The sequence below is a fragment of the Eretmochelys imbricata genome, chromosome 9 (genome assembly GCF_965152235.1).
Source record: "Eretmochelys imbricata isolate rEreImb1 chromosome 9, rEreImb1.hap1, whole genome shotgun sequence".
NCBI lineage: Eukaryota > Metazoa > Chordata > Testudines > Cheloniidae > Eretmochelys > Eretmochelys imbricata.
In genome coordinates, this window is record NC_135580.1 from 49,292,134 (window position 1) to 49,311,611 (window position 19,478).

A 19,478-nucleotide genomic window follows, 5' to 3' on the forward strand; every position below is an offset into this window, starting at 1 on the left:
AGGGGGTCAGGCCGGCTGGGTCATATATAGAGCACCATATCGGTGCCACTCCAAGGGGTTCCACAGCCAGCCCAATGGGTAGCTGCTAGGGAGAAGTTTCCAACATCCATGCATGCGGCGCGCACGCACACACCTAACTGGAATAGAGATGAGCAACACCTCTCGAAGAACAACAGTTACAAAAACGTGAGTAACTGTTCCTTTTAAAATGTCTAACTTTGCAAGATGCTGTTTAACAGGCTCCTTAGCCGCTGTTGGAAGATAAAGTATTTCAGCATCAATACATAACATTGTTAAATGAGCCAGCTTGGTTCCAGATGCAGAACAGAAATATTTATTGAATTAATGCCTTTTCTACTTCATTGACAATTTTGCCATCATCAGGTAATAATTTGATTTATACCTCTGCTATGATTCCTTTCATTCCTGATGCATTTAAAAATGTTATCTAATTGTCCTTGTTGAAATTTATTATTATTATTATTATTAATAACAATATTTTATTTTGTTATTTATTACCTTATTAATACAAGGTAGCACCACACATTAATTTCACCATAAATTCTTTTTTTAAATCCAGTAGATCAATGGTATCTATACCATTGTTCTAAACATGTGCAAAAGCCTACTGATAAGTAATTACTGAACCCAAACAGTAAGAAAACATTCATAAATATTTGATTAAGGTATTTAAAAAAGGGCTAAAATCAGGGGTGCTTCAACCTATGTTGGTCAGCTCCAGTTTGGTCAGGCAGGAGGTATTAGCAATGAACCTTTTAGGACAGGTTTCAAAGTAGCAGCCGTGTTAGTCTGTATTCACAAAAAGAAAAGGAGTACTTGTGGCACCTTAAATTGGTTAGTCTCTAAGGTGCCACTAGTACTCCTAACCTTTTAAGAGTTCACCCTTTTATAGCCTTAACAAACAAATGATGTCATCACCTGTTGCTAACTTAGCTAAAAAATGGTTTTTGGCTGGTTTTGAGGTCACTATGCATTCAGCACACACACTTCCTTATTATTAACAATCTCTGATAATTGGAGCACTATCCTTTATCTTTAACCCTTTATCTTAAACTTAAACTGCAAAACACAGATTTTTCTACATTCCTTACCCCTATTTGCTATGGATATTTTGTTTTAATGTTCAGTGCTTTACCACTACTATCTCATTAATCCTGCAGAGCCCAGACAGTCTTATCTTTTGACACAGCAAAAGATGTAAACTGGTATATCCTGACCGTATCTGAGAGAGCATTTGGCTAACTGCCAAAGACACCCGCGTTTTCTGGCTTTCTGATAATTGAAGCATTTTAGATGTTTAAGATGTAGTCATTTTTTCTCATGGCCTTCACAATTTCCAACAGTATCTGCAGTAACAATAGGTAGGTTTGAGATTACAGAGCAGAAATAATAAATCTTTGTTTCTATTGTCTAAATGGCAGGTTTCTATGTGAAAAGTAGTGTGGCTAAAAATGTGGTCACTTTCTCTGCCTCTGCCTTGGTGTCCTCTAAGACTTCTAAAAGGACAAAAGAAAAGAATGAAGGACACAATCAAGCGGAGCTCTGAGTTTTTAGTTCCAGGAAGTGGAGCAGTTCTACACAAAAGTTTTTTCTGTCTTTGCAAATACCAAGGAAAGACCCTAACTTGTACAAACCCAGATAAGTTTACTACTTCTCTGTTCACTTACAAACACCAACACTCTTCTACTCACTTTACCTTGCTGGGAAAAAAGAGCAGAGTCACAGTTTGTCATGGGATACAAGTTGTCAGCAGTAATATGTTTAAAATAGGCTTGCTTCTGGGGGTCCCATGAGATCAAGAGGGTTAGCTCATAGGTCTTCATTAGGCTGAGGATAAAGGTCTCGTCACTCCATATCTCACTGTGACCCATAAGGCTTGTCATGTTGTGGTGTGCTTGAGGCATGCATGTGTATTGTGACATCCTAACATCTTTTTGTTGTGTTGTGACACCTATAATTCAGTGCATGTTACACATTCCCCGCTAGTGGCTGATCCACAGAACTTTGAGTCTCCAGCTTAGTGCGTCTTCTGAATTTCCAGCTAGAATCCTTAGCCTTTTGATCAAGTGGTGGTGGCTCATGCTTTTATCACTGAAAGCCCCAGATTAAAAACCCAAGTGGCAGCCCAAGTCGCATTGGCTACAGTCAGACCCAATATGTGAATGTGTCTCACTAAGCCTCCACACCCGGTCTTCTGTTGTTGCAGCTGGAGGATGTGTCTGTCCCATGACAATCACACACAAATGGGACACTTCTAAACATTAAGTTCTTGAGGTTTCATGGGCACATTAGCATCTCTTACTGAAAAGATGCTTTCCATGCCATCCTAGTGATCATGGGCAAACCAGTAGCCTACCCTGTCCAGCTTTGGGCTTTCAGTTTGTTCCTCATCTCCTGGGAGCACTATGGAAGCAGCATGCCCAGCTTCTGGAGGAGAGTTCATTGACTTAATTTCTATCACCAACATTCTCATCCCTTCCTTTAATCCTCTCCTTAACCTCTCATTCTTCTGGCTCTGCCCCTCACAATACAAGCATGCTTTAGACCAGCATTTCTCAAATGCGGCCACCAGGGCTTTTCTTGCAGCCACAGCCTCCTGAACAGTGATGGGGGAAGGGGGTAAAGCAGTGGCCTCTCCCCGAGGTTGCCAGCAGGAGTTGCGTCCTACCCCCTTCTGGAGAGAAACGTGCTGGAGGAGCAGGTTGCCAGCGAGTTCCACACCTTCCTTTACGTTCCTTCCATCCCTCCCTCCCCCAGCCCTCACTGCCTCCCCTGCTCCCATATCCATTCTCCCCATGGCCTCTGACCCCCACTGCCTCCCTACCCACCTCTCCATCCAGGGCTTAATTTGTCCCTGGGCTTGTCAGGGCTGAATAAGTCTGCTGCTGTGAAAAGTGGTATTTTTATGTTTGTTAATACCACTTTTCACACCAGCAGACGTACTAGCTAGCAAGTCTTAAAAAAAGCAACCATAAACAACAATAAAAAAGACAAGACAAGCACCTTATTTATGTTTCTGTTCCGTTTAGGTCCAGTAAAGAATAGAGACAAGTGTACATTATTTTTATTAAAAGCGGCAAAGAGTCCTGTGGCACCTTATAGACTAACAGACTTATTGGAGCATAAGCTTTTGTGGATGAATACCCACTTCGTCGGATGCATATAGCAGAAATTTCCAGAGGCAGGTATAAATATGCATGCAAGCAAGAATCAGGCTAGAGATAACAAGGTATTTTTATTGTTGTCTGCAAAAAATCCCAGCATAAATAAATTGGAATGATTTTGACATGTATATGTGCATATTTATTTCTTTGTCTTTCCTAAACTTAATTACAATTTTAGCTAAAATTTCTAACAGCAGCCACCAGCAGGGGTTGGTGGCTGCACTCTGAGGTCACCAAAAAATTTGTCATGAGAATCCCTGCTTTAGACTCCCATCTCAAAAAAAACCAAACCACCAACCCCCACCCTTGCCCCTATTTGCCTCTCCAACTATTGCCTCCCTCCCTTTTCTCTTTCATCTCTAGGCTCATTGAACATGCTGTTCACAATCACTGTCTGGAGTTCCTCTCTTGCAATTCCATCCTAGACTCTCTTTACTCCAACTTCTGCCTCTTGCACTCCACTGAAATTGCTCTTGTCAAGGTCTTGACCTCTTCTTAGCCAAAGCGCAGACTCAGTACTCCATCCTCATCGACCTGTCAGCTGCCTCTGATACCATTAATCATGCTTTTCTTGAAGTCTTGTCCTTCCTTGGCTTCACCCTGTGCCTTCACCTAGTTATCCTCCTACCTCTCTAATTACCCCTTCAGCATGTCCCTCAGAGGCTCCTCCTTATCTACCGATCAGCTTTCTGTGGGGTTTGCAGTGGGCTCTGGCCTGGGTCCCCTCTCTTTTTCCTATGTACCTTATCTCTGGTTAATCTCATCCACAAACATACATTCAACTACCATCCCTTTGCTGATTATTCACAGATCTATCTCTCTACTCCACACCTGTTTCCTTCTCTCCAAACTAAACTAAAATCTCAGCTTCTCATGTCTGACATCTGGTGAATGTCTTGCCATCAGTGCAAGGTCACTGGCTAAAACAGAGCTCCTAATCTCTTTCCCCAAGTCCTCAGTGCTACCTCCTTTTTCTATCACTGCGGACAACACCACCATCCTGCCTGTCACTCAAGCCTGTTATCTTTGACTCACACCGCTCTCTACATCCTCACATCCAGGCTGTATAATCTTTTCTAATTTCTGCATAACGTGTCTAAGATACGGCCTTTTCTATCCATCCACACTGCTAAAACGCTCATCCAACTCTCATCATCTCACATCTCTATTACTGCAACATCCTTCTTTATGCCCTTGACAAATGCCATCTTGTCCTGCACATATCCTGAAGAAGAGGTCTATGTAGCTCGAAAGTTTGGTTGAGCAGAAGTTGTACCCATAAAAGATATTACCTCACCCACCTTGTCTCTCTAATATCCTGGGACCAACACGGCTACAGCAACACTGCAAACTGCTCAGATCCATGCAGAATGTTGCTGTAAAGATAATTTTCCTAAGTTGTCACTGTGATCATGTCACCGTTTTTGCATCCCTCCACTGGCGCTCCCCCTTCTCTCTACTGCATCAAATACTGCTTGTATTCACTTTCAAGGTCCTTCCTGTTCAACCCCACCCTAACTACCATTTCTTATTTACTATCAAGATATTGACACTTACCTCCAACTGGCCAATGAAGTCAGCCTCCACTGCCCGCTTGTTAATTTTCAAACAAGTACCTGTGTGCTTTCTCCCATGCTGCCCCTCACGCTTGGGAGAAGCTCCACGTAAACATCCACTAAGCTAGCTTGTTATCCTTCTTCAAATCTCTCCTCAGAACTCAAGTCCTTTACTGCAGAGCCCACAGAAAACTTGTCAATGGTTAAGCCACTGATGTGCAGAAACCAATGCCAATCATGCTGACTCCTTGTGCTCCTTATCTGTATTTCGCCCAGTAGGTCTCTCTTGTCTGCAGTTTCTAGGTTGAAGAGGCTGTAACAATGTACTTGTAGTTGGAGTCACCAAGCCTCTCTAATAGTTTGAAGGGGATGGAAAGAGGCCAGATCTCTCCAGCTGGGTATTTCCTCACAACAGGTGGGCAGAGAGCGCTTCATCTCTGGCTCCGTGCTGCCCACATTTTGCAGCCCCGGGCATAGAAGTGCACTGCACTCCAGCAACTCTTAGCTGGGGCATGGTCCCTTGGGGGCCATCATCAGCCAACTGCTGTAATCTGTATCAAGGCTATTGTAGCCTCAGCTCCAGAATCAGGGATTCTCAACCAGCTCCATTACAGCCTCCTGCCTCCCACCCCAGCAGAGGCAGGATACAGACCTGAAAGTGTAAGGATTCCAGGCTAGGGTGTGGTGGGGATGTAGACCAAGGACTTAATCAGTCCTCGCCTCACCTCCTGCTTCCAATTATCATACACCCTGCTGTTCCTGAATGGACGGACTGACTGCCTCTGCAAGTGGCACTTTGGGAATAGCATGATACCCTTTGAAACACTGGTTAGTTGATATGGTGACAATCTTTGTGGAAGGTACGGCTCCTGGAAGAAGTACTTCTGTAGGTTAATAATCATGCCACAAGATCCAAGTACCCATACTTATAACTACTGTATGTTGCTGCTCTACTCTGGCTCTAGCTGGTGATGGGTTGTGCAGCTGTGGAATCAAGGATAATTGCAGGTTTAGCATAGCGGTGCTATGACTACTAGAGAAAAAACATACTACAGAAAATATCCTCGCCTTGATGGTGACCTGGGCACCATGATCAGAGTAGGAAATGGGGAGCCTGGAATTGAAAATGTGGCACAGAGAATTTGTTTTTCCTCCTTTTTGCAAAATCAACCAGACCTTTTAAACCCACCACTGACTCAACTAGCACTCTGTTCTGGATTGTTTCTAGGCTGCAAAACCCTTTCTGAATCAGAAAGTCTATGTTGTTGAGTTCTCATGGAGTTGCAAAGCGGGCAGTAATTGGCTGCCCAGCCAGCCTGAGGCATTTGAGGCAGAAACTACATTTCAGTGTGAAACTAGATGTTTAACCTCTGTGCACCAACACAGGTGTCAGACTTGCTAAGAGAGACTCCCTATCACAATGAAAAACATTCCTTTAGTTATATGGTTAAAAAAGGAAAAGGACCCACATCGCTTGTTTCCAAGACAACAGGAAAAGTTGCTTGCAATATTTCAACTCCTCAATCCTGAGAACAATCTGATAGTTACATACAGACAAGTGGAGAAATGGCAAACTCGATGCAGTTATGGTACATTTTCTTGTCTTTGAATGACTGAGAAGAGTAGATGATCAGCTTTCCTTGTTATCCTTTCTTTTCCTCTACAAGTTGCATAGGTAATTAGTAGGCTTGGCAGAATTCATTTTTTTTATAATTTTGAAGGATATTATTAGTTTTAAGCATTTTTTCAGTTCTTATCAAATAAAATTTTCACACTTGTGCAAAATTATGGGTTTTAAATATTTTTTCTACTTTTATTGATTTAAATTTTCACAGTCCTGGGAAATTATGGGGGAGCGGTCAGATAATGGGAGGAGGTCAGACAATAATTATTTATTGACAGTAGATGTTGAAATGCAAAAAGCTAAAGCTTTATAACTGCTAATCAGAAGTTACCAACATCCCATCAAAATATACAAAGTAAATATCCTTAAATCAAACTCTCCTAAGTTCTCAAGCAGTATTTTTCTTTGTAAATTTCAGTTAAGGATGGAAATTGTGGTGAAATTGACATTTACTAATTAAAAATCTAATCCTTCCAAGCCTAGCCATTACTGACCAGAAACACCACTACATAACAGGTCTATCTAGAGTAGATGCATAAACCCTACTTTTTTAGGATCTCTTTATTTCTAAATTTACCTTCATCAAAAAATATTCTGTAATGTGTGCAGCAAATTAAATCTATTGGTTCCTTGACCAACAGGTACTGACAGTAACATTTTACCGTGTAAATAGTTACATTTCAAACATGAAGGAAAAAGGAAATGAGTCAGGAATATTATATCATCAATTTCAGTTTGTCACCAAATTATAAAACGGCACTTTGGCATGAGTGATCTATTATAGGTCTTAATCTGCAGTGTTAGAATTCATCAAGGAACTGAATCAGCCTCTTGAAGGCAGGTTTGTTCAAAATTCAAACCTCTTCACTAGCTTAATGTGCTTCTTCAGACAGCAATACTATACATACAGGATTTCACATCTCTTTCAACCAGCAATTGCATTGTGCCTCTAGGCGGCAATTCATCCCCAGCCGTTCATCACAGAGCAAGTTGAAATGAATAAACTGTCTGAGTGCGATAGTGACAGCTCTTATGTGCATACAGACATCCTGCCCTGTCCACTGCTTTGCTCAGAGCAGGTGTGGAGCAAAGTAAATATAAAAGCACACAATAACGAAACATAGTGAGACACAGGAAAACAGATGAAAGAGAAAAGGAAAATAAATCTTACAAAGGGCTCAGGAAAACCAGTAAGAAGAGAAGATAGGAAAAGATTGTAAAAGAGACAAAAGGACACAGGGTAAAAGAAATGTAGACATTTATGATTATGATGGAGGCAGGTATTATGTAGTGTTCAGGATGCTGCCATGTTGGCACAAGTTATACAGTGGGTAATAGAATACTGTCAACAGTAGAGGGCATTATACTGACATAATACAACATTGCATTTCATCTCCTTGAAATGCCACAGCAGCTAGAGGCATCAGTCTGCATTCCCTATTAGCATCAGGAATAGCTCTCCAGTGTTGGGTAGTGCTGTGTGCATGAGTGGGGCCTGCCCTCCAGCTGCTCCTCAGTAGTTAGTGCCCCAGCCTCTGACCAAATGGAATTCTTTCTTCCCAAGGTAGTTTATAGGCCTTTTCCAGGCTTAACTGACTTTGCAAGAGGGTGCTGGGGCCTTCTCTCCTCCCTTCATTGGGTAGTAGTTCAAAACCAAGTTAGAGGCTGAGGAGACATGTCCTCAGGCAAAGTGGCAACTCTGTCCTGCAGCACACTTTCTCCAGCAGGCGCCTGGCCTTCATGCTCTTCGGCAGAAAGGGAAGGGTTGGCCTCCAAGAGGATGTTACAGGAGTAACTAGGTGTATCTGGGCAGGTGAGGTTCCTACTCTTTACGGTGATGAGAGTTCAGGGGTCTTCCCTCTATTGCTGCCCTTGGCAAGCCTAGGCATCCAACAACTGCTAGCCTGAGCCAAGCCTAACCTGTTCTAATACAATAAAAACTAATACGCTATTCATTAAAACCAGATTGTGTGCCCCAGTTGGTGTTCAGCTTTTCATGAATATTGGCTTTAATACAGTAAAAAGAAAAGGAGTACTTTTGGCACCTTAAAGACTAACAAATTTATTTGAGCATGAGCTTTCATGAGCTACAGCTCACTTCATCGGATGCATGCAGTGGAAAATACAGTGGGGAGATTTATATACACAGAGAACATGAAACAATGAGTGTTACCATACACACTGTAACAAGAGTGATCAGGTAAGGTAAGCTATTACCGGCAGGAGGGAAAAAACCTTTTGTAGTGATAATCAAGATGGGCCATTTCCAGCAGTTGACAAGAATGTGTGAGGAACAGTAGGGGGGGAAATAAACATGGGGAAATAGTTTTACTTTGTGTAATGACCCATCCACCCCAGTCTTTATTCCAGCCTAAATTAATTGTATCCAGTTTGCAAATTAATTCCAATTCAGCAGTCTCTCATTGGAGTCTGTTTTTGAAGTTTTTTTGTCGAAGAATTGCCACTTTTAGGTCTGTAATCGAGTGACCAAAGAGATTGAAGTGTTCTCTGACTGGTTTTTGAATGTTATAATTCTTGACATCTGATTTGTGTCCATTTATTCTTTTATGTAGAGACTGTCCGGTTTGGCCAATGTACATGGCAGAGGGGTATTGCTGGCACATGATGGCATATATCACATTGGTAGATGTGCAGGTGAACGAGCCTCTGATTGGTAGATATCACATCAGCCACACTATAAGAGGCTCATTCACCTGCGCAGCTACCAATGTGATATGTGCCAGCAAGGCCCCTCTACCATGTACATTGGCCAAACCGGACAGTCTCTACGTAAAAGAATAAATGGACACAAATCAGACTTCAAGAATTACAACATTCAAAAACCAGTCGAAGAACACTTCAATCTCTTTGGTCACTCGATTACAGACCTAAAAGTGGCAATTCTTCGACAAAAAAAACTTCAAAAACAGACTCTGAGAGAATGCTGAATTGGAATTAGTTTGCAAACTGGATACAATTAACTTAGGCTTGAATAGAGACTGGGAGTGGATGGGTCATTACAGAAAGTAAAACTATTTCCCCACGTTTATTTCCCCCCCTACTGTTCCTCACACGTTCTTGTCAACCTGCTGGAAATGGCCCATCTTGATTATCACTACAAAAGGTTTTTTCCCTCCTGCTGGTAATAGCTCACCTTACCTGATCACTCTTGTTACAGCGTGTATAGTAACACCCGTTGTTTCATGTTCTCTGTGTATATAAATCTCCCCACTGTATTTTCCACTGCATGCATCCGATGAAGTGAGCTGTAGCTCATGAAAGCTCATGCTCAAATAAATTGGTTAGTCCCTAAGGTGCCAGAAGTACTCCTTTTCTTTTTGCGGCTACAGACTAACACAGCTGCTACTCTGAAACCTTTAATACAGTAGTTACTGACTTGCTGCTTTAACGTAAGGAATTGCTTAAGTATTTTCATTTGGGAACGATTGTAGTCCTGCAGTTAGAACAGGAGACTGGGAGCCCCCAGGTTCTTTTCTCAGCACAGCCATTGAACTGCTGTATGACTCTGGGAAGGTTACAACCTCTATGCCCTGGGTTACATGCATGTGAAGTGTCAGTGTGTTCCATGCTTACACTCAGCGGTGTTTTGAAACTTAAGGTTTGCAAAACATTTGAAGGTGCTGTCGAAGCACAAAATAACTTTGGTAATAAATACAGAATAAGTTAACATACTGTGATGTTGAGTGCGTAAGGCTCTGATTCAGGAAGATACACTCACTACTTCTCCAATATACCTTTGTATAACCGTCACTAAAAATGCACGACCACAAAGAGTCAAGTGTCAGTGCTTGGTATTGTCAGGATAATACACGAGGGCTGAAATCCTGGCTCCATTGAAGTCAATGGCAAAACTCCCATCAACTTCATTCTTTCAGAGGTAATATTAGTTCTCTTTTTGTAATTTGTCTTGAGCCACTACTGTGACTCCTGCTTTCCTACCCAAAGAGATTCAAGGTAAGTTCATATTAAGGTGACTCAGTAAATAAACATTAGTTGTATTGTTATAAAGACTCTGTATAAACAAAATCCTGCATACAAATATTTTTTGCACGTTTGAGAACATAGTGAAAATATTTTAGCATGAATATTTTATATATTGTTTTGTAAAAGTAAATTTCAGAAACTAGCAGCTAACGGGAATCCTCATTAATGCTGATCTGGCATCATTAGTTCTCAATAGATCATATTGTTAATCTTATTGTTTTGGAATACAAAATAGAAACATTTTAATATTCTAACCAAGCAAGGGTACAATAATTCTGGACAGGCTATCCCCCCCCCTGCCTCTTCCCAGATTATTAATTTAATTAATATCTATAAAGCACTTTAGAAATAAGAATTAAGCACAGTGTAGTGCTAAGTACATATTACAATGGTTTATGATGTCACCATAACCCCTTAGTATATTTAGAGCTTTGTGTTGTGTGGTTCAGTCTTTATTACTCTTTTTGCATAGAAAAGTGACATAAAGCAAAACAAGCATGTTCCCTTTTTTAACAAGGTACAAAACTGTAGCATAGGTGCTCAGATCTAATGATAGTGAGCCAGTGTAAATACCTAGCTATATAGATTTAAATTTTGGTTATTTGATTTTCATGTCTCTAATTTTTTGTAACCTTGTAACTTTGTTTCTTAGACAAGTTCAGAGTCCCTGTTGGATTCCCAGCAAATCCAGGCTTTTGACCAACTCTGTCGACTCTATCGAGGAACCTCCAGGGTAAAGTGTCTTCATCTCTTCTTTTTAATTGGTGAATCAAATTGTACCCGACTCTGTGCCATCCATTGGAGCCGGCAGTCTGGGTGCCAACTCTTCCCAAGAGCTTAGAATCATAGAATATCAGGGTTGGAAGGGATCTCAGGAGGTCATCTAGTCCAACCCCCTGCTCAAAGCAGGACCAATCCCCAATTAAATCATCCCAGCCAGGGCTTTGTCATGCCTGACCTTAAAAACTTCTAAGGAAGGAGATTCCACCACCTCCCTAGGTAACGCATTCCAGTGTTTCCCCACCCTCCTAGTGAAAAAGTTTTTCCTAATATCCAACCTAAATCTCCCCCACTGCAACTTGAGACCATTACTCCTTGTTCTGTCATCTGCTACCCTGAGAACAGTCTAGAGCCATCCTCTTTGGAACCCCCTTTCAGGTAGTTGAAAGCAGCTGTCAAATCCCCCCTCATTCTTCTCTTCCGTAGACTAAACATCCCCAGTTCCCTCAGCCTCTCCTCATAACTCATGTGTTCCAGTCCCCTAATCATTTTTGTTGCCCTCCGCTGGACTCTTTCCAATTTTTCCACATCCTTCTTGTAGTGTGGGGCCCAAAACTGGACACAGTACTCCAGATGAGGCCTCACCAGTGACAAATAGAGGGGAACGATCACATCCTTCGATCTGCTGGCAATGCCCCTACTTATACATCCCAAAATGCCATTGGCCTTCTTGGCAACAAGGGCACACTGCTGACTCATATCCAGCTTCTCATCCACTGTCACCCCAGGTCCTTTTCTGCAGAACTGCTGCCGAGCCATTCGGTCCCTAGTCTGTAGCGGTGCATTGGATTCTTCCGTCCTAAGTGCAGGACTCTGCACTTGTCCTTGTTGAACCTCATCAGATTTCTTTTGGCCCAATCCTCTAATTTGTCTAGGTCCCTCTGTATCTTATCCCTACCTCCAGCGTATCTACCTCTCCTCCCAGTTTAGTGTCATCTGCAAACTTGCTGAGGGTGCAATCCACACCATCCTCCAGATCATTAATGAAGATATTGAACAAAACCGACCCTTGGGGCACTCCACTTGATACCGGCTGCTAACTAGATATGGAGCCATTAATCACTACCCGTTGAGCCCGACAATCTAGCCAGCTTTCTATGCACCTTATAGTGCATTCGTCCAGCCCATACTTCTTTAACTTGCTGGCAAGAATACTGTGGGAGACAGTGTCAAAAGCTTTGCTAAAGTCAAGGAACAACACGTCCACTGCTTTCTCTTCATCCACAGAACCAGTTATCTCATCATAGAAGGCAATTACATTAGTCAGGCATGACTTGCCCTTGGTGAATCCATGCTGACTGTTCCTGATCACTTTCCTCTCCTCTAAGTGCTTCAGAATTGATTCCTTGAAGACCTGCTCTATGATTTTTCCAGGGACTGAGGTGAGGCTGACTGGCCTGTAGTTCCCAGGATCCTCCTCCTTCCTTTTTTTAAAGATGGGCACTACATTAGCCTTTTTCCAGTCGTTTGGGACTTCCCCTGATCGCCATGAGTTTTCAAAGATAATGGCCAATGGCTCTGCAATCACATCCGCCAACTCCTTTAGCACTCTCGGATGCAATGCATCCAGCCCCATGGACTTGAGCACGTCCAGCTTTTCTAAATAGTCCCGAACCACTTCTTTCTCCACAGAGGGCTGGTCACCTCCTCCTCATGCTGTGCTGTCCAGCTTCTTTCAATGCTGCTGCAATATGGAAAGATAAGGTTTATTAAATCAAATTCTGATCTTTTTGGAGCTTACGAAGGCAGGATTTTCCACTCTCAAGACACAGGCAAAATTTCGCACAGACTGCTATCACCTTCAACTCCATTCTGCATTTAAGTGCCCTCACCCTGTTTTCAAAGGACCATATCCCACTTACCAAAATTCAAATATACAAATTAGCACGTTAAAAAATATTAACATCCAAACTCATTTCAAAACAGTGTTTTGCCATATAAAAGCCTTCTGACAATTGCAATTATTCCATGGTCCTTGCACTAATATAGACACAGCTCACCCCAGTAGATTGCTTTCTGTCTTTCACATACTTCTTGGGGGGAGGGGCTGTCCATCTAAAATGCGGTACGTTGCAGAGAGGGTGAAGGTGAGAACCTCCTTGCTTGGTCAGTGCTTAGGAACATAAGATTGCCATACAGAAATAGTCCTGTTCTGGATCGTGTTCTGGACAGTGGCCAATGTCACATGCCTCAGAGGAAAGGTATAAAAATCTTCAAAATAAGTGTCAGTGAGCAATACTACCCCACAAAAGACTCCTTTCTGCCTCCAGCTAGTGATCACCTCATACTGTGAATCAGAGGGTGAAAATCCCTTGTAACTTTGTCCTGCTGTCATAGCTGTCATTGCTGTTCTCATTGTGGCATTGTGAGCACTTTCTCCATAGTTAAGGGTTCAACCAGGGTTTCATACTAATCTGTTTGCCTCAGTAATATCCTGCTGCAATGAGTTTCACAGCTAACTATACAGTGGGTGCGAATGTATCCCCTTTGTCTTAATTGTATCATTGTTATTTGAATATCTTGTAAAAGGAAGGGGACAGGTGGAGGGATCCCATACTGTCCGTGCGCTCACACATCCTTTAAAATAAATGCTTCCCTAAAGATTGCTCAGGCCTCTGTGTATTTAGTGGTGTATTTCTTTTTGTCTTGCAGTTAGCTCTCCTGACAGAATTGTCTCGAACTCATGGTGGTGAAAAACATGGGCTCCTCAATGTCTCTCAGGGTGACCCTGCACTGAACAGTGTCTTCCAGAATGAGAATTTCCAGCTGCATCTCACTCCCCCTCCACTGACAGAAGAGTAGCCCTCCCCTTGCCAGATCATGGGTGCAGTCCTTCCATGGTTGCATAAGAACATTCTGAGAAGGCTCCTACCATCGATCCCGGAGCGTGAGTTTATTGGCTATGGGGCCTGCCCTACTAGGCTGGATTTGCTGCCCATTGCCATCATATTCTTCCCAAAATCCTTTGTGACATGTCACTTTGTGTCAGATGGCTTTACTGGGTTTGTAACCACGTGGAATCTGTAGTAGTTTCTCTGCTGGCTTATTTTCCTCTGTTTCTTCTGACAAAACAGAAGGAACATCACAGAGATCACTGTTAGAGTTCTTGTCCAGTGGGATGCACTGAAAGCTATAAACTGTGCTGTCAATTCCATGTACTTCACTCGAGCCAAACACAGGAAGTTGAAGCATTTGTACTAACCCCAAGGTGACTGTGTCTGCAGCCAAAGCTTATCCAAATAATTGGAACCTATAATATGTTCATTTTTATTCCTTAGACAGATTGACCAAGGGAATACAGAACATGTCACATATCCAAACTCAGCATTTCTCAAAATGCCTCATCAACATTATAAGGGAAATAACTAATTTATTTGAGTTTAAATTTAGTATTAGTAAAAATAATCTTTTTGACAAATCACTAACCCCTTCAGGATCTCCTGGATTATAAGCAAAGTGGGTGGTATGACTGCATGAAACACACTCAGCCCTTGAAAGGAGCTGAAACTGCAAAAGAGCATATATTTGTAAGTAAACGAACTTGTGTGCAATGCTCCTGTGAAACTACATTCTCTAATAAAAATGCCCTGCCTTTAAACCCTTCAATCCTGGTAAATGTCTGTATTTAAACTGTGCTCTAGGAGCTGGTGGAGGGGTTACTGTGATAGATGCAGCTCTGTGAGAGAGTTCCTCTTCTCCTAAGTGCCATTAATCAGGAATTCTAGGAGCAAGAGAAATGTAGCAATTTACCATTCAGCAAACTTGGCAGCCACAAACCACTAAGTCAAGCTTATGCATATGAGCTAGTCACTGTTCTAGTGGGTTCCACAAACATTTTTCTGTTTCCAATTGGGTGGAAGGAAATATAAAGTAAATGTATATGGCCATTGTGACGGAATCCCTGGGGTGCAGCCTGGGACTGTGGGACCCCTGTGCCCCCATAACTCTCCAGCCTGGTCTGTCTCTTATAATGATTTGCTAGTGAGAAGCATTAAGCCCCTCTAGGCACTGTTATCACTCAGCACTACAGCATGTGAAGCTCCTCACCCAGCTAGATTGCATGAATGCTCCCAGAGCTACTCATGAATCACACAGCAAAAGGCACCAGCCAAATCCCTCCAGCTCCCAGCCTTGTACCTCAGGAATATACTGCCCTGCACTGCTCAAGATGAACAGTGCAAATTTATTAATTGGTTCAGCACTTCATCGATGGAAAGTGGATATATACCAGCCTTTGTAAACCTGAGCAAAACCCTTACCAAACGCTTCTGGCAAACTCACTGGTAAAGATAAAGAGTTAAACAAATTTATTGACTACAAAAGATAGATTTTAAGTGAATATAAGTCATAGGCAAAAAGTCAGTGGTTACCAAAAGAAAATATAAGCATGCAGTCTAAACTCTCAACCCTATTAGACTGGGCAACATCTAGATTAAGCAGTTTTTCTCACCCCACTGGATATTGCAGTTCATAGAACACCGGTTTCACCCTTGAAACCTGGGCCAGTCTCCTCTGTTGGAGTCTTCAGTCTTCTGAGTGTCCTTTTGCTTGCAGTGTAGGTGTGGGAAGGAGAAAGACCAAGCATGGTGCACTGTGTTTTGTTTTATACCCTTAGTCCATGTGCTTGGAGAACACAAGTCCAGGAATGTCTGGTGGCATTGCTGAGTCCCCAGGCAAGGTTGAGCAATTCCTCTGGTGTGGCCTTATGCAGGTGAGTCATTGAATTGTAACTACCTTGCTGGACAATGGTTGTTTGACACCCCACCTGGGCATTGGTTACTTTCCTTGCTGTTGTCTCTGGGAGCTAATATCTGGCTGATTCCCTAATTTACAGTATGTGTTACTGACCAACATAAAACACAATCTCGTCACTTCATATGTACTAATGATATGCATATTTAGACAGAACAGTGACTTTCAGCAGATCATAACCTTTCCCCGATACCTTACATGGCCTGCTTTATATGCAAGATCACAATTGTATATAAATGAGGAATATGGGGGTTACAGGGCGCTCCTCTGAGGTATAGAGTGTCACAGCCATTATGGTGGTTGCTCCTAAGGCAATGGTCTACATGTTTATTCCCCTCCCCCTTTTTACTCAGAGTGTTCTGGACATGAGTTAGTCCAAAAAAGGATGGAATTTGAGTTTTCAAGATTTTCTTCCTTTCCCACATAAGGATCTAGAACAGCCCCTCCTCCCAAGTTCTCTGGGAAAGAGGGTTGTAGTGCAGATGAGTTGATGACTTGACAGTGCTGAGGATTGACCTCCTATGTATCCACAAGAAAAGTAATTCTCAGGCGGTAACACTGCAGGCTCCTGAACATCACCCCTGTGGCACTGGATTCTTCTCCTGGAGGGTGTGCACTAGAAGCAAGTGGTCAGTTCATGCTCCAGGCAGATCTCTCTGCTAAGGCTGTCCATTTCCATGGGTAGCAAGAGTGGATTTTGTTTTTGTGAACCCCTGTCATAATTTGTAATGCCTCCCCTGGTTTTGTTAAACTTTACAGTATTTTTAGTATCCCAGCAAACGTTTGATTCGACATGGAACTCCCAGCCGTTAAACAAACCCTCCGACCGTGTTCTACAGCATGGGCCCCAACCCTGCACTTGGAACAGGGTGGGTGGCGTGAATTATTGTGGAGGTCCCCAGATGAATGGCTGGAGTTTTTACACGAATCAGACTAACTGCTGCACTGACTGGGCCAGCACTGAAAGATACTGCAGGATATAAAGCCCCAGCTCAGTGTACATAGGACATTAACCAGCCCAGGGGGCTCGACCTGAACTGGTAGTTTGGTAGAATTGTATTTATAAAGTGCTTCCCTTCCCCAGCTGAGGGACACAGGGTATTACACCGTGACCATATAAACGCTGCCACTTACACAATACCAGCCTTAGTAAAATCCATGGACCACCCACACATTGCCTCTACCTCCATACTATTACTGAAAGAGGCCTTTACCCAAACCATCACTTTGTGCTGGCTGCCTGTAGTTGTGCCAGGTGGGTGCACGGTGATCAGGCTGCATTTAGTGCATATGCTGCTGGATTCTGCACATGTTGCATGTGGCGGTGAAGCCCTGTGGAAAGGGAGTTCTTCTTCGAGTGTCAAGTAGCAGAGGGGTAGCCGTGTTAGTCTGGATCTGTAAAAGCGGCAAAGAGTCCTGTGGCATCTTATAGACTAACAGACGTATTGGAGCATAAGCTTTCGTGGGTGAATACCCACTTCGTCAGATGCATGTCTTCGAGTGATTGCTCATATCGATTCCAAGTAGGTGTGCGTGCGTTGCGTGCATGGCTGCTGGAAAGTTTTCCCCTAGCAGCATCCATCGGGTCTGTGTGGAGCCCCCTGGAGTGGTGCCTTTGCTCCATATATGACCCTGCTGACCCAGCACCTCCTCAGTTCCTTCTTACCATCTGCGGCGGTCGTTGGAACTGTGGCGTCTTGCTTAGCAAGTTCTCCACGTTTCCCTAGCTTGTTTTATAGTCGTTCTTAGAGTAGTTCTTATTTTTTCTTTAATTATTTTAGTTTATTTTTGTTGTAGTTAGTAGCAGTTGGGCTGGGGGGTTACCCTCCGTCCCAACCGCTTTTCCTTGAGAGGCTTTCATGCCCAAGTCTCCAGGATTCAAGCCCTGCAAAGTCCTGCTTCAAGCCCATGCCAATGGGCGACCCCCACAACTCTTGTCTGAAGTGTCTGGGAAAGGCTCACCAAGCCGATAGGTGGAAGATTTGCAAGGGGTTTTGTCCGAGGACCAAAAAGGAGCATGACTTTTGCCTTAAGCACCTCCTTATGGAGGCGGCACTTAAATCCCAGCCTCCTTCGGCGTGGCAGGACCCAGCACGGAGTTCTTCAATGCACAGTCCCCCCACTATGGCCAAGACCTGTGGCACCGCTGCTCCCTTGCACCGAAACCGGCAGCATCAACCCAGCACCGCTCCCACTCCCCAGCGCCAAAGCAGCACCGGAAGCAAGAGAAGAGTGGCTCTCCGTCCCAGAGACCCCCCCCTGGAGCTAGCCAATGTGGTGTGTCCCAAAAAGGAGCGCCCAGAGCCAGGCCTGTGGACGCAGCACCATCGATTTCAGCTCCACAAGGGGAGCCATCAAGTCCGATGCCATTGGACTCCCCGACCCACAGCATTGAGGAAGTTCAGCTGCCTTCCACCCCGGACACCTTTGCAGCCCCGAGGGACCTCATCACCATGACAGCACTGAGGTCTCCTCTGATCCATGCCAAGCCTCCGGTACCGTAGCATATGGCACTGTCTCAAGGCAAGCCTGCGAAGATCCAGCAGACAGCACAGTTGGTCGAGTCTTGGCACTGCTCCCCGTCACTGCACCAGTCGTATTTGCAGCACTGGTCAAACTCGCGGCACCACTCCAGATTGCTCCTGTGCTCCCGATCGCAGCGCTGATCTGCACTCCGGTCGTCTTAAAGGAGAAGGTCCCAGACCCAGCACCGGTCCCGGCGCCACTCGACATCCTGGCATAGCTCCAGGTCATGTCACCGCTCCCCAGCTATGCAGCACCGCTCTCCAGCTTCTCAGCACCGCTCCCTGGCTCAGCTCTGCTCGGCGCCGCCCTGGCCCTCGTGGTCCCGATCCCGTTCCTTGGGGTCGGAGACGGTGTCTAGGTACTCGGAGTGGGACCGGCACCAGTCAGGCCATGGCCAGTGCACTGTCAGGGGCCAAGTCTGTGGCCATTCTGGACTCCATGGGCATACCACCTGACCCAGGGTGTGCAGTCTAAAGGTTCCCGGTTGGCCACCTCTGAACCGAGGGTGCTGGAGGCCTCCTCAGTCGGCCCACCCCTAAGGATGCGGAGGAGGCACCGTGCCCCCTCTTCCCCCTCGCCCTCCCCCCACCCCACCCCATCCCCCCCGGAACCGATTCCAACTCCAGTTCCTGAGACGGAAGTGGTCAGTCTCCCCCGCTTGCCCTCTTCATCTTCCTCTCCTGACGAGGCCATCGCAGGCACCTCCATATCTGGGCCACACCCCACAGACAACCGCGCCCACCAGGACCTTCTGCATAGGGCTGCGTGCAACATGGGCCTGTGGGCTGAGGACGTGGTGGAATCAGAGGACCCGGTGGTAGACATTTTGTCCCCAGAAGGTCAGTCGTGGGTTGCCCTGCTCCTCATCAAAACTATTCAGGCCAGTGCCAAGACCATCTGGCAGACACCAGCCTCCATTCCCCCTACAGTCAAGGGTGTAGAGTGCAAGTACTTCCTGCCCTCTAAGGGGTACAAATATCTCTTCACGCATCCGCAGCCCTGCTCTCTGGTGGCTGCGGCCGTGAATGAGAAACAGAGGCAGGGCAGCAG

The 19,478-nt window shown here is 44.4% G+C and overlaps 2 protein-coding genes across 4 annotated transcripts in view; one reads left to right on the forward strand and one right to left on the reverse strand.

The window, feature by feature from the left end:
• The window catches only part of VPS8 (VPS8 subunit of CORVET complex), a 229,822-nt gene extending 215,066 nt beyond the window's left edge, over positions 1–14,756 (forward strand). For 2 of the 3 annotated variants that reach the window (XM_077825651.1, XM_077825652.1), the window contains exons 44-45: positions 11,023–11,103; positions 13,803–14,756. In XM_077825651.1, coding sequence (XP_077681777.1) covers positions 11,023–11,103; positions 13,803–13,952 — 231 coding nt within the window. In that variant the 3' untranslated portion in view covers positions 13,953–14,756. The remainder of the gene's footprint in view (positions 1–11,022; positions 11,104–13,802) is intronic. The other variant, XM_077825653.1, reaches the window with a different exon arrangement.
• Positions 12,788–19,478, reverse strand: part of C9H3orf70 (chromosome 9 C3orf70 homolog) — a 70,234-nt gene continuing 63,543 nt past the window's right edge. Inside the window, exon 3 of the transcript XR_013347041.1 lies at positions 12,788–12,834. The gene's annotated coding sequence lies outside the window, so the exon portion shown is untranslated. The remainder of the gene's footprint in view (positions 12,835–19,478) is intronic.